General features: G+C 38.7%; 1 protein-coding gene across 6 annotated transcripts in view; it reads right to left on the bottom strand.

Annotated features, from left to right (window-relative positions):
* The window catches only part of NRXN3 (neurexin 3), a 1,124,854-nt gene that overhangs the window by 968,303 nt on the left and 140,769 nt on the right, over positions 1 to 15,782 (bottom strand). For all 6 annotated transcript variants that reach the window (XM_032593428.1, XM_030319691.1, XM_030319688.1 and 3 more), the window contains 2 exons: positions 6,436 to 6,639; positions 435 to 461 (listed from right to left, as the gene is read on the bottom strand). In XM_032593428.1, coding sequence (XP_032449319.1) covers positions 435 to 461; positions 6,436 to 6,639 — 231 coding nt within the window. The remainder of the gene's footprint in view (positions 1 to 434; positions 462 to 6,435; positions 6,640 to 15,782) is intronic.

The following is a 15,782-nucleotide window of genomic DNA, read 5'->3' as shown; positions in this document are numbered from 1 at the left end:
CCATGAACTTTGCCGTTATTTTCTGAAGCTTTTGGTAGTGGAGAAGTGCATTCTGGTTGCTCTAACTTTTTTTTTTTTTTTTTTTTTTTTTGGTCCACCCTTGAGGATTATTTCCCCAAAACAACAAATTACCATTTATTTCATTTTCAAGTTGTTTGCTTATACAGGTGCCCTTTCCTCCTTTTCTGCATAAAAAGCAAATGCAAGGAAAGAAGAGAGGACCCGCCCCAGTTCAGAAACCAAGCCCTGAGCCACACTCAGCCCATTACCCTCACCAGCCCTTCATCTGGTCAACCCCAGCTCCCCCACCCCCACAACTCCATAGTCAGAACATAAAATAATTCAAATAAAAAACAGCTCATAAAACAGTAAACAAAATAAAGCCAATTTTTTTTCTTTTTTAAGAACAAAATGAAACTTGAGGGAAAACTTACTGGAGTTACAGTTTATCCTGATACAGTCTAGATGGGGAAAAATAAATGAAAGATGAAATCGCATCCTTCAAGGTAACAGCTGCAGACATCCAAAAACAATCAGTCCACCCTTCCGGGGACAGACACACGCAAGAAATGTGGCCATTTTATATATATACAGTATGTACAAGTTTAAGGGTGGGTGTATATGTACAGTATATTATTTAGTAAAGTTGGATACATATATATATACACACACACACATATATATACACATATGTATAGAGATATATACTGATATACATATATATCCACAATAGACACCGAATATGCTGTTCCTTTTTTTTTCAAAAACCTATTCATTTATATAAAGTATTTCAAACCTGAACTTTGAAATATTAATTTTGTTCAACTTGGAAAATGATGCAAAAATTTCCCCACCAAATGCAGGTTATATTCTATTGCCCCCATAATGATTTTTCTCAAAATTTGTCTTTAAAAGTAGCATCGACACAATTTTTGTATTAGTATTCCAAAGATATATTACCAATCTGACACATTAATTTTTTAAAAGATTTGTTCATGAAGTTTCTCAGTGTAGTATTTAACCCTTTCTCTTTTTCTAAAAACAAACTCCCGCCACCCTCTTCTTTGCTTGGGCCCCAGATGCTCTAAAAATTTGCGTAGGCAGAGCTGCCGTTATCCCTAGATATAAGGAAAGGGTTAATACCACCTGGTCATTTCCTGTCATAAAATGGCCACTTGCAAACAGCTAACCGCACAAACACCCATCCCAGATTTTAGAGAGGTGGGGTTGGGTGTAGGGTAAAAGGAGCTGTATGATGGTAATACAATTGACTGGTTTCTCTGCTGTTGTTTCAAAGGCTCCCAGACCAACCCACTCATGAAGCCCATCTCCGTCTTCCTGCCTGAATGCTCAGACTAAATCACGTGCCTATAGCATTCAAGGAGAAGGCGAGACAGGTATATGGGGAGGAGGTCTCAGGCACCTTTGACATCCTACCTATTTCATTCTATGATTCTGCATCTTGAGGGGAGAAAATTCTTTTTTTTTTTTTTATTGTTTAATAGGAAGGAAAGGGAAAAAAGGGTGGCTAATTTTCCAGTGCTGGTAACCAGACAGGGTATCCTATGCCAGAGATCAGAGTATCTATCCTTTTATTAGTATGTCTTTAGAGTCGTGGACATCCAGCACAAAACGTTTTGAGTAGTCAATGTTTATTGGTAGGGGATTAGGTAGAATGGTTAAAAAATGTCTCAGATTGTTACAAAGTTGCCCAGTTGAAGATAAATTTGATATATCTTGTGGGAATTCCAATATCAATTAGTTTAAAGCTAGATACTAAAAAGTAGAAGTAAAACAAGAAAAGGAAAAAAAAAGTTACAGGGAAAAATAGTTAGAAACTGAGCTCCTCTGCCTAAAGTTGAACCAATAGTTTGGAGGACTCTTCACGGATAATGCCACCATTTGAATTTCCCAAAGTAAACGATTTTAAGAAAGCAAGTGAAAAAGGAACCAGTGGCAAAGGACAGGGCAGAATGAAACTGTGTGCAATCCAGAGAGGAGAAATATATGACACCCACTCATTCTGAGGAAGGAGGCAGGATGCTTATTTGTTCCCCAGAAGAACATCTCTTGAGAAAAATCTGGGTTTGGTTTCGTGCGGTTAGGTTTGTCATGTGTCGTCAACCGCAACAGAAAAGTGGGAGCAAACAGCCCTGGAGCAACCGGTACGATCACCAAACAGAGGAGGCCATGCCCCTGGTGAGGACTAGGAAGGAGGAGGGCAAGTAGGGAGGAAGGGGTGGGGCTTCCGCTACCCGTTGCACCTACCATCAGGCAAAGCTGGAGGGATGTCCCTTCCTGATGTACTAAGGAGACAGGAGAAACAGGTGTATGCACACGCTTAAGAGAGAAGGGAAGAGAAAGAGTGGGCCTAAAGCAGCAAACCTGAGAACTATAAATAAGAAGTGGTTCTCTTCTTTGGATTCTTATGCTGTTGAAGATTGTATTCTTAGACAAGGACCTGGTTTAGGGAGAGGTGCTGGCTACACTCAAATGGTTCCATGAACTGAATGGTGTCTCTAAACCAATGTGAGGAACTGGAGCTTTCAAGATGGTAGACAACTGGTTAAGTCAAGAAGGGATGGGTTATTTTGATTCTTTACTTGAAGAATAAGTAGTTCAAGGGGAAAAAACATGTACCCCAGTGCCTCGCTCATAGGCTCTGAGAAGGTGGTCTTGATAGTGAGGGTGTATTTTTCAATGAAAAGTGAATCTTTGGAACTGGGTTGGGAAAGCAACATCCTTTAGATCTCTCTTCAGTAGCAGCCAAAGTTCTACCTCTGCCTTAGCCTTGGCAAGGTATCTGAGGGGTATATGCATGTCTGTGTATGTCTGTGCTGTTCATTATGTTTAATTTAGGTTTTTCTATTTTATTTTAGTAAATGAAGAGAAATTATTTTCTAGATTGATGAGCTTTGGGTTGAGAGCACGGAAGAGGTGAATGTGTCTTCAACAATGTACAGAGTAAATGGCAGTCAATAAGTCTTTGTTGCCAGAGAGAACATCTGGAGAATTGGAATGCAATTAACCAAACTGCATGAGCCTCCCTATGAGCCTCCACCACTGAAGAAGCGTTGCTGGCATTCTGCTGAGGACTCTAAAGGGCCACAAATGAGGTGTCAATACTGACTGACTTTTCAGCCATATGGCTCAATCCAAACCAGACACTAAGGAAAAAAGATTCCCTCTGTGCATGTTTAAAAGGTAACCATCACGAAAGCAGTCATCAAGACCACCACGTCATTGATCCACAGTATTGAGCTGTGGGGATAACAGATAACCCATGTTGATCCAGCATTTTAGAAAGTCAGGTTCTAGGCTCAACTCCAATGCCAACTTTTTATGTTAGCTTTGAAAAGTCAAACATTTCTTTGTTTCACATCTGTAAAAGTAAGCATAAAAACATTTGCATGATTTATCTCATAAAGTTACTGGGCGACTGAAATAAGGTTTTTAAATCTTTAAATATACTATGATAATGAAATTATTATATGTTTTAATTGTAAGAGATCAAAATATGATTGATCAGTAGCCAATCTCTCAACTTTTAAAAATGTGCAGTGTTGTAGGACCTTTTTCAACACCAGCTATTACCACATCTGTCTGTCTTCAGAGATCAAGACCCTCAGGAAAGCCTAGTCTCCTTGACATTTAGGAGATGGATACATTATATCAGAGAAATATATACATACTAGACTTTATATTATGAGCTTATATGTGTGACCAATTTGAAATAAACTGTAATATCACTTGAGCATATGCTAGAAAAGAGACACAATTGAAATGGTGAACAAATTGATCAGCTTGAATTTAATTCTTGTGGAATAAATGTGAATGCAAACCCTACTTAGAGATGCTTTCTTCCCTCTTCCAATGAAAAGGGAAAAATAAATTCATAATAAGGAGAGAAAACATTCATAAAGGAGTATATTTGGGGAGGGAAGGTAAGAAGAACCTTTAAATGAAGCATGGATGTGAACAGTTTTGTATACATAAGCACAGGGAATTTCAGTGAGGTTTTTCAAGCTAGGTTTGAAAGAAAGTTAAAGAAATTCAAACCAGTCATTGTGGTGAATCCTACTCTTCAGGGGAAAAAGAAGTCACTATTGCTTCTGAAAAGTACAAGGTTCTCCTACTCTGTTTTGCCTAAGATATCTGTACCTCAGAGGAGCTAGACTGAGTGTGTGCTAGAAGTCAAGTAGTCTCCTTGAGAAGCACTTCTCTCATAGTTGAGGCAGAGTTTAAAATAGAAAAATAACGGTTTCTAGGAATACACATGGGACCTCTGATTGTGTGTGTGTGTGTGTGTGTGTGTGTGTGTGTGTGTGTGTGTGTAAGAGAATCTGTCCACTCCTTCCTCATCCCTTTTTATCTTCCTCCACCCCATCTCTCCTCCTAAGATGTGAGACCTACCACCATTGGCTTTCTCATCTTTACAAAACAACGTCTAGGAAGAAAAATATATTTTCTGTTTAAAAACAGTATACATTTCCACAGGGCCCCATGGGGCTAATCATCCTTATATATATGGTTCTCTCTTGCTCTGAAACATGCAGAGTTAAAAATTGTCATCATATTTTTCTGTAAGCTATTTAAGTCATTATGTTCATTTTTTTGTTTTTTGTTTATTTTTTCAAAATGTCTTCTGCTATTTTTCAGAGAAGTAGACAATCAGCTACTGGTTGTTGGTTTTAGGTCATACACGCTCTTTTGTTGCTTTGATGGGGGTAGGGAGGATGGTGTAGGGAAGGGAAGGTGAAAGGGACAGGGGTATTGCCAGCCCCTGCAGGCTGCTCAGTACACTCTGTTCTCAAGGCTGTTTGCTATGCGGGCCGCAGGCTTTGGGCCTTTGAAGGGTTGAATACCATCTTTTGATTTACCATGGTTGATGGTGGGGAGAATTAAAAACTCAAGAACACAAAGATCCAGCAAAAAGAAAAAATTAAAAAAAAATAACCAAACACACACATACACAAACAAACAACAACAACAACAACAACAACAATAACAACAAAACCCAAGAGACACACTAACAACAGAAATCAAATGAGGTCGGACAAGAAAAAGGGCATAGTGTTGTAAAAGCTGCAAATTGGAAGGAAAAAAAAAGACATAACTAAAGCCACTGCTCAAAACAGTCCTCTGTGTCCTAGAGATATTTAGGATTGTAGTGTAGGCATTTTCCAAGTACAACCAGTTGACCTGACAGCAGGTAAGACTGGTATGGATTCCAAATCCCACCTTCCCACTAGGCCATCTAAGGTTTTATATGGTCTTGTGTCTGGTATATTTGTTCATCATGTCTTCTCCATGCCTCTGACAACCCATTCCACTGGAATCTTTAAGAAGGAGCTCTGTATCCAAACATATACTATATACCCAAATAAATCCATAGCTTAGGAAGCTTGAACTCAACGATACTACTCATCCTGCTGACATAGGGCACTGACTTTCTACTGAGTAGAAATGAGGTTGGTTTCTTTCCTTCCAGAAATCAAGAGGTCCCCATTCTCCATAGAAGATCAATTAGAATCCAGTCAAGAAGGTCAGTAGCAGGAGAGAATGTGAGGCCATCAGGAGGGGAGTTTCCAAAGTATATGTTACATGTAATTGCAGTGGAAGAACAATAAAGCTGCAAATTTAAAACTGTCATAATTTTTAAATACTAAGGAAAAATTGATATGTATTACATGAGGAGGGCAGATAAATTGGAGAATAACAGTGTGACAGGACATTCTATAAAAGGGGCTGCTAGATAATGGGTAAGAATGTCAGGAAGGAAGAAGAGGATACATATCAGGAGCCACATTCTCCTTCTACATGTCAGAGACTCTATAAACTTATAGGATTATTTCTTTAATGGGACATCAGAAAAAAATCTGACTTGTCCTCCCCACTAGGCTAAAGTATGAAGAGATACCAGTGCCACCAGAATTCCCCATTTGAATAGTCATTGTAGATAAAGAAACAATGCAGCTCTCCTCCTACTCGCAAAGCTTAGGTCTCTCAAACCCAACCTCCATTTTGCCTCCATTTGCTATCCTATCTCTGCCTTCAGCTTTGACTGTTTTGAGTGGTGACCAAGGAGTTGGACTTAATGGCAATGTGACTGATCAAAAGATGGACCAAAGTAGCGTGTTTTACACAAAGCTAAACGGTTCCAAAAAACCAAGAAAGGAAACTTAAAAAATAAATAATCTAGTAAAAAAAAAAAAAAAACCACCACTGTCAGAAACCAGAAATTGACATCAAAACCTCATGCAGAAACAAGGAGAAGGTGTTTGTTGCTGTTAGGTTTTATCCTTGATCTATTAAACAAGAGGTGAGCAGCTAACTTTTAAGAAACAAACAAAGAATTCAATCAAACCAATGAAAATCAGAAAAGAAAGGGTAGACAAGCCCAAACGAAGTGGCAGAGGGTACTTCATACGATACCTAAGTTAACCATGAGCTTGACACGCCCCCCATCCAGCTCCAAACGCAGGGTGTCCGCAGAGTCCCTGGAGGTAGTAGCCACCAGCAGCCCATAAGCTCGCTGGGACATGAAGCGGAAGGACACATCCTCTGCCTCAGTGTGCATGACCATGGGCATGATGATCTTCATGTACATGCTGCCATCATAGCTCAAGATGGACGCCTCTGCAAAGAAGAATGGAGGAGAATGTCAGGATAAAGGATATCAGAGTTTCTCTTTGCTTCCAGGGTAAGTAGAGTAGGGAGGAGAGGACACCAAATTTGCAGTCAGGTGACCCGTGTTGGATAGACCTCCAGTGCTGCCACTTTTAACCTATGTGACCTTGGGCAGACCACTTAAACTCTGAGGTTCTATTTCATTATTTGCCTTTAAAAGGCATACAGTGGCACTGGTCACTGCCCTACCATGTTCACAGACTTAGCAAGTGTGCCAAATGAAATAATGGATATGAAGATGTTTTGTAAATGTATAAGTGCCCCCACAAATAGTAATAATTTAATTCTACGTGCTGTAGACAAAACAAAAATGCATTAAACAAAACTTAGACTCCTGGAAGTATTTCATGAAGAATAGGAGGAAAACAGCAATTTTTAACCAACACAGCAAACAGACATTTGCCAGAGCTTCTAGGAGGAAAGAGCAGCAGCCCAGGTCTGGTCCTGTAACAGCCCTAGTGGCCAGGCACTATACGAGTTTGCTTCACCCATTCAAAGAGGATCTACAGAACTAGAGCTAGAACAACAACAACAAAAATAATGACACCCTGACAGTCAGTCATTTTATTCAAATAGCACTCTTATGAGGGAGAAACTCTACCCAATCTGATGCTTCTCTGGTCCAAGCACTTTGATTAGGAGCCCCCTTCCTCCCACTCCACCCCATTATGTTATCATCTCACTTAATGCTACAACATAGATATATCATTCCTACTTTGAATAGAAAACCAAGGCTCTTGAAGGCAGATGTTAACATCTCAAAGTCAGACAGCCTGGATTTTAAGCCAGTATGTCCAATACCAAAGCCAGGACCTGTTCTACCACACCATGCTGCTCAAAATGTGCATTTGTTCAATCATTCATTTAGCAAATATTTTTAGAGAACACAGAAATAATCACTCACATTCCTATGAAGCCAACCTGTCACTGGGCTCAGTATCCAGCACTCACTGGGCCCTCATTAAATATTTACTGTTGCCAAATAGTTGCTACCTACCTACATGTACTATGGAGGGTTCAAAAGTGAAACAGATAAGGACCCTGCTATGAAGGGAGACATGGCATGTGGAAGTAACTGTACTAGAATATACAAATGGTTAAATGACCGACCCAGGAAATATCTATAAATCCAGGGGCATTCAGGGCATTCATGCCACACAGAGACTGTGGTATGCAGGTGAGTAGAGAAGATAAGGTAGAGTCTGAGATGTTCTTGGTAGATGAATGGGGTTTGTAATGAAAGAGGTGATGGCATCAGATTTGTCACAGATAAAATAGCATCTGTATACATAGAGGAAAGAAAGAAGGGGAATTCTGAGATAAAAACAAGCTATCAAATTTAACAAAAGCATCAAGCATATTTTGAGAAGTAGTTATATAACTGTTCTTTGATACTGCAATAAAATCAATGGACTTGGGAAGATATAGGAAGTGAATGGTTTTAGATTGAGAAGTACCATGATGCATTCATTTCTGATGCTGTGTACCTGGCACTCTTCTAAGTGTTGTGGACCTAACAGTTAACAAGAGACAAAAATTGTCTGCCTTTATGTATAAAAAAACCAGATCAGGAAGATACCAGCCCAACCACATGGTAGGTACTCAAAACAGTCTATATCACCATCATACCACCACCCTATTTATACAAGCAATATAAATACACCTGCTCATTCCCAAGGAGCAACCACCACCTGGGTAATACCCACAACATGCTAATGGCTGTACATTACAATCTGAAAACTCTAAGATTACAAATAAAGGTTTGACAGTTACAGACACTGCCACAATAAAAGACATATGATGAAGATGCATTCTTATATGGGAAACATAACATGGTCCAGATGCGAAAGAAACTATTTTATTTCCTAGAAGAGCAGAATCAAAAGATCAATAATGATAGCTAAAATTTATTGAGAACTCATCATTTGCCTGGTGCTTGTTAGAATTTTACATGCACTAAGACAATTACTGCTTATAAGAACACCACAAAGAGGAAAATAATCATTATTAGATTTTATAGATACCAGGTAACACAGATAACAAATGGTAGAGCTGTGAGTCGAACACCAGCAGTTTGATTCTCACAGCTATATCCTTAACCATTCTGCCCAATTGTCAGAGGGCTCTGCCATGAACACATCCATGTTCCTAAGCACTGAAAGCACATCTACAATGCCTCATGGTAGAGTGTGGTGTCCTTGTGTATATGTTTGTGTCATACACACGTCATTATTTAAAGCTGTATATTATTTATGAACACATAAAATTATATAAACATAGATAATGCATCCATTTCTAAATATGCTACATATAAATATGCACAATTCTTTGTGTGTTTGTGTAATGAAGAACACTATTAATCACTGTTACTATGTACCTTCTACTATACTCACCTACATACATATGTACACTCCTTTTTAAGAAACATTAGAGTATTCAGTGAGCCCTAAAATGGTTGTTTTGATGTATTCAACTTAAATACAATCCAAAAGTAATGGTCACTTTTATCCCTCTGGATATGTGTAGTGCCAGAACATAGTCGAAATGAATGCATGTTTATGTCAGTATTGGTAGTATCAGGGAGCATCAGGTAAGTATGCAGTTAAACAGCTAATGGTACCAAATAAAGTATGTATCTCAATGTGTACCTTGGTGTGTGTCTCTGTGTGTTCTATTATCGACCCAATATTTTTTTTTTAATTTTTTTTTCAACGTTTATTTATTTTTTGGGGACACAGAGAGACAGAGCATGAATGGGGGAGGGGCAGAGAGAGAGGGAGACACAGAATCGGAAACAGGCTCCAGGCTCTGAGCCATCAGCCCAGAGCCAGACGCGGGGCTCGAACTCACGGACCGCGAGATCGTGACCTGGCTGAAGTCGGACGCCCAACCGACTGCGCCACCCAGGCGCCCCTCGACCCAATATTTTTAAGGGGAGGGTGATGAAGCAGAAAATTTAGTGTAGGAATCAGCTAAAAAAATCCATTCCAGGATTCTTATTAATTTGCTTAAAAGATTTCAAACACAAGGAGCACCCACCATGAATACAATAATTATTTGAGGCAAGAAAATAGGCCTGAATAAGGAAGTTATTCAATCTAAAACAAGTTGGTCTAATGAGTTTTAAGAGGTCACATGATGGGATGCCTACATAATGGTACTTACACAGTTTCCCTATCTTGTGCCTCTTTGCTCCTTTACTCTCACCTTTCATCTTAAATGAATATATCCTAGCATACTCATTCCTTTAACGATTAACTGTATTTTTGAGCTACTTTCTTAGTGGTTGCGCCAGGTCTTACAATATACATCTTATCAAAATATGCTTCATATCTATACTCAGCTTAATTCGAGTGAGATATAGAAACTCTACTCTTCCACAACACTCTTCCCTTCCTCCTCATTGTGTTGTTGTTATTCACATTATGTCTATATGTGTTAGAACCTCAAAAATATTCTATTATCATGATTGCTTTTTAAAAACATGCCTTCTTAAAAAGCGAATAGAAGAAAGGAGAGCTCAAATATATTTATAGAGTTTTTTTTAATTAAGCTTATTATTTACCATTTCTATCCCTCTTCATTTCTTCTTGCAGACTCAAGTTACCATCTGCTGTCATTTCCTTTCTCCAATATAGCTTCATTCATTTGCGGTTTATTGTCAAATATATCACAATTCCATACATTATAGGCCCAACAGTACAATTTTATAGATATTGTTTTTTGCAATTGTGTTTTAAATCAGTTAAGAGAAAAAAGAAAAAGAAATGGGTAATTATGCTGTCTTTTATCATTACCTACATAATTACCTTTACTGGAGCTCTTTTTTTTCATGTAGATTCAAATTACTGTCTGCTGTCACTTCCTTCCAGCATGAAGAATAAAAGCAGTTAGTAGTTCTCATAAGGCAGGTATACTAGCAGTGAATTCTCTGAGTTTACCTGGGAATGCCTTTATTTTGCCTTAAACTTTTGAATGACAGCTCTGTTGGATATGGAAATCCTGGCTGACACTTCTGTTTCTTTCAGCACATTGAATGCTGTCATGTCTTTTGCCTCCACTCTTTCTCAAGACACATCAGCTGTTAATCTCACTGCAGTGCTCTTATACACAAGGGGTCATTTATTTTTCTCTTGCTGCTTCCAAGATTTGTCTTTGGTGTTCAATGGTTTTATATAATGGGCCTGGATGTAAACGTTTTGAATTTATCCTACTTAGAGTACATTCAGCTTCTCTGCTGTGGAGACTAATGTTTTTCATCAAATTTGGGAAATTTTCAGTCATTAATACTTTGAATATTTTGTTTCTGTTCCTTTTTCCCTCCTTTCGTCCCTGTACTCCCATCTTACATATGTTGAGACATTTAAAAGTCCCCCACATTTTCCTGACATTCTGTTCATTGATCTTCATTTTTTTTCTTCTACTCAGACTTATAATGTCTATTAATCTATCTTCAACTTTGCGGATTCTTCTGCTGACTCAAATCTATTGTTGAGCCTCTCTAGGGAATTTTCTTTGGGTCACTGCACTTTTCAACTCCAAATTTATATAGTATGTATGCAAAATCTCTAAATGGAAATTTAGAAGTTGAAAATTTATATATATATATACATATATATACACACACACACACACACACACACTAACGATAATTGTAATGATAACACTAATACATCATTATAATTGATGAATCATTAGCATCTTACTTTTCTTTAATCCTCTAAGCCTCTAAGCATAGTTTTCTGAATCCTTTTAACATATTTAACATAATAACTTCCATGGAGGCTGTCTGCTAAGTCCAACATCTGGAGCCCCTCAAAGATAGTTTCCACTGCCAACATATATTCCTGTGTATCGGTCACATTTTCCCACCGCTGTGCATGTCTCACAACTTCTTGATGAAAACTGGACATTTTAGATGATGGATTATATAGCAAGGTTAGGTCCTGCTCTCCACTCTCCAACCCACCACCACCACCAGGGCTAGTTCTTGTTGTCCATCTGTTTCTTTGTTTAATGACCTGGCTGAGTGAATTTTGTGATTTATATTTTCATGGCGGTGTGACAGCTCTGATTTCCCTGCTCAGATGTTTTCCCCCATTTTTATCTTTTAGAGTGCCTTCCTTTGTTGGCAGGTATTATCCCTGGCCAATATAAACCACTTATTGGTCAAATACTATACTTATGTCTCTGTTGTCAGTTAATTTTAATCCTTTCTCTGTTGATGTGTGTGAATTGGAGACTTCTTTCACAGTTCAGAGAGTGTAAGATTTTGCCTCATGTACAGCCAGGGACTAGTACTTGGAAGTTGTCCCTTCTGTCAAATTAGTCATGTGACTGCACTGTTTTGGTTCTCACATTTTCCTCCCTTCCATCTATAATCTCCCTCTTCCTTTCACTCAGTTAATTTGTTTTAAAACTTTTCCTTTAAATTCTTGAGCCACTAAAATTTCTAAAGTTATTCTACAGTGCAAATGAGCTACAGAATATAGCTCATGGGAAATTCTTTGGTCCTTTATTTTCTTCTAGACCATATTTCTAGACTTTTCTAATGTATATAGCTTTCTTTGTTTTATTTTACTTTATTTCTTCTGCTGTTTTATACTTGCATTGTCATGTCTTTGACTTTCCGGCTCATACTCAGGTGGCTCTGTCCAGAGTTTCTAATTGTTCAGACATAGTTTCAGGGACTTGACTCCCAGAGTCATCTACAGTTGAATGGCTTCATATTTTTAGTTCTATGGAGTTATTTTCTGTAGCTTGAGAGATGGTAAAATACGGGAACAAAATGAGGGGAGTGATAAAGAGCTCAATCAAGACTGTACATAATCTTCATTTAGCTGCCAAGGCTATGTTCTCATTTCTGAACCTTAAGTTCCTGGAGCAGAAGTCACCCCATCTGGTTAAAGAGTGTATCCCAAGGCAGTGGAGGGGAAGCATTAGGACTTCTTATCTGTTTAGCCCTGGTGACTTATCTTTTTATTCTCAGTCCCACTGTCTGGGTCTGTTAGAGATATTTCCCTCCCACTGCCATTTCTACTACTCTTCACTCAGGTGGGACCAGATAAGAACATCTACTCAATCTTTTTCTTTTCCCTCTATAAAAATATTAGGGATAACTTTCAATATTTTTATCAGTGAAGTAATACTATACCTGAGGAGCACAGGCAGGGTTGGCAGGCTCATCCTGTTTGGCCATTCCTCTTGGCTTTGTTTCCAAATCATTTATCTTTCTCCTACTTTTTGAGATTTAGGAAACTGAGTTTTACTTGAGGCTAATGATTATTTAACTGGTATACTCTTTTTTGTTTAACTTGAAAGAGGGTGCTTCTGGCAGGCAACTTTTCCCTACCATTCTCCCACTGATATTCTTCTGGCCAACCTTGTAAGCAAAGTACCATTAAATAATCACCCCCTCATCCTCTTCTCTTTTTGTACCTTCAAGACACCCTCCTGCTCATTCATGCAGCTATTGGCCTTACACACTCCTTAAGTGTGTTTTATTCTGACAAAACTTCCCAAATACACAGATTGCTTCCTCTCCACCCAAACTGGGCTGATCTTAAACAGTGTGCAAATTTATACAGGAATGCCTGCCAGGTTCTAATTCTGTATTCTGCAACAGCAGGAACAACATAAATCTCTAGCTCCAAGCAGACCCAACAGTAGCCAACAGTTCTGGGGAATCAACAAAATTGATGTAGGGCAATGTCCTCCCTCTTGTGGACAAGGCTGAAAAGAACTAACTTTCCATTCTCAACATAATGCTGACATTACATACAGTCATTCTGGCTTCTCTTCTCCAAACAGCTAGAACACTCTAAAGCTATGATAAAAATTTTGATGGACATTTCTCACTTTAAGAAAAGCAGGTATGTATGTACATGTGCATATTTTTTGGTATTAATAAGGAGGGAAGATAGGAAGGAAGGATAACAGGATACAGAAATCCTGGTTTATAAGACACATAATTTTTAAGAAAATGTTAATTTAATCAAAGAAGTCATACAGCTTTATCTTATATAGTTTTTCATACTGAATTAAAAATTAACTTAATTTATAAAAATTAAACAACACAAGTAACCAGGAGAAATAAAGCCACTGCTTGCAATAATATTTGCTCATTCATTCAATGATTAGACTCTAATATATGCCAGACACTGTGCTGAACTGGGGGATGGGAGTAACAGAGCTGCTGTCTTTAATGAGATTACAGTAAAATGGAATTATAGACACAAACAGGTAAATTGTTATACTAAAAAATGAACAAAGTGCTGCAGGAACTCAGCTCAGATGTCTTTGTGTTTGCCTAGAGTTGTTAAGGAAGAGGGGTATAACTTGCTTCAAGAATTAGAGTGAACAGGGGCACCTAGGTGGCTCAGTTGGTTAAGCATCTTTTTTTTTTGTTTAAATTTTTTTTCACATTTATTCATTTTTGAGAGTGAGAGAGACAGAGCATGAGTGGGAGAGGGGCAGAGGAGGACAAAGAATTTGAAGCAGGGTCCAGGCTCCAAGCTGTCAGCACAGGGCCAGACATGGGGCTCGAACTCACGACTGCTAGATCATGACTTGAGCTCAAGTCAGATGCTCAACCGAATGAGCCACCCAGGTGCCCCTAAGCTTCTGACTCTTGATCTCGGCCCAGGTCATGATCTCAAGGTTCATGAGTTCAAGCCCCGCATCGGGCTCTGTGCTGGCAGCATGGAGCCTGCTTGGGATTCTGTCTCTCCTTCTCTCTGCCCCTTCCCTGCTATGCACACTCTCCCTTCCTCTCTCTCAAAATTAATAAACTAAAAAATTAAAAAAAAAAAGAATGAGAGTGAACAATAAAAAAGAAGTGGGAAGGCATTCCAGTTGGTAGAACAGCATATGTACTAGGGGCAAAGTTGACAAGGGCATGAAATAAAATCACATATCACAGCATCTTATAAACAGTCAGGGGGAGTTCAAAGTCCTAAAGTAGAACAGAATTTCTCAATTGTGACAATACTGACACTTTGAACCAGATAACTCTTTGTTGTGGGAGCTGCCTTGTGCATTGTAAGATGTTTAGCAGTAGCCCTGCCGTCCACACACTAGGTGCCAATAGCATTCCCTTTAGTCATGACAACTAAAAATGTCTCCAGACATTGCCAAATGCCTGTCGGAGGATAAAAAAAAAAGTTAAAAAAAATACAAAATACAAAAATAAACCACCTCAGGTGAGAACCAGTCTAGTGGGTCCATATGAACTCAAGAATAAAGGTTGGAATTGGTAAAGTTAACACTAAAGGAATACAGAGAGGTACCAATATAAAAGACCAAGTAATTACAGTTAGGGACTTTGGATCTTAGTCAATACAGAGGAGTTTTAGACATGAAGTGACATGGTCAGATTTGCTCCGTAGGCTAATTCTGACAGTGCAGGAAGACAGAATGGTGTAGGGGGAGACCAGATGCAATCTTATCCAATTTTCTTCCAGACACTATTACCATTACTCTATCTTGCAAAACATGTTATGAAATTTCAAAACATATTTATAAAGGACAGTGGCATGTTTCTGAGAATTGTTCCTTTTCTGAGTCCATTCAAGAAAGCTCTATTGTGTAAAGCTGTAATTACACATATGGGTCAGCCTCCCTACTCGGAATCATTGGTCCACGGGCTGTCGCTGTGAGTGTGTAAGCTTGGATTTAGAAGACTGGGATGGAATCCTAGATCTGTATGTTACTTAACTGTGAAACATTCTGGGCCTCAGTTTCCCCATCCATAATGTGTCTTAACAACACTGAGTCAGTCAGGATACTAATAGGAAAGACACAGCCCACTCCAACCATGCCATATTATGAAGGTTTAATAAAAGTAAATACTTACAAAGGTTAATAGGCATAGGTAGGGCATAATGAACTTCCAAGGGGTAATGCAGTATTCAGTGCTATTAAGAGACGATCTCTATCACTACCTTTGGCCTAATGGGGCAAGGGAAAGGTCAGTTATCAGAACTGTGAGGAAGACAGAGAGTTAGCAGTGCCTCACAAGAGCTGTGACCTTAGGTCAAAGGGCCAATTGGTAGTCATTCCACAGGGAGAGAGACAGAAAATTAAAAATTCAG

This window comes from Lynx canadensis, chromosome B3, assembly GCF_007474595.2.
Source record: "Lynx canadensis isolate LIC74 chromosome B3, mLynCan4.pri.v2, whole genome shotgun sequence".
NCBI classification, from domain to species: Eukaryota; Metazoa; Chordata; class Mammalia; order Carnivora; family Felidae; genus Lynx; species Lynx canadensis.
This window is presented reverse-complemented; position numbering and strand designations above follow the sequence as displayed.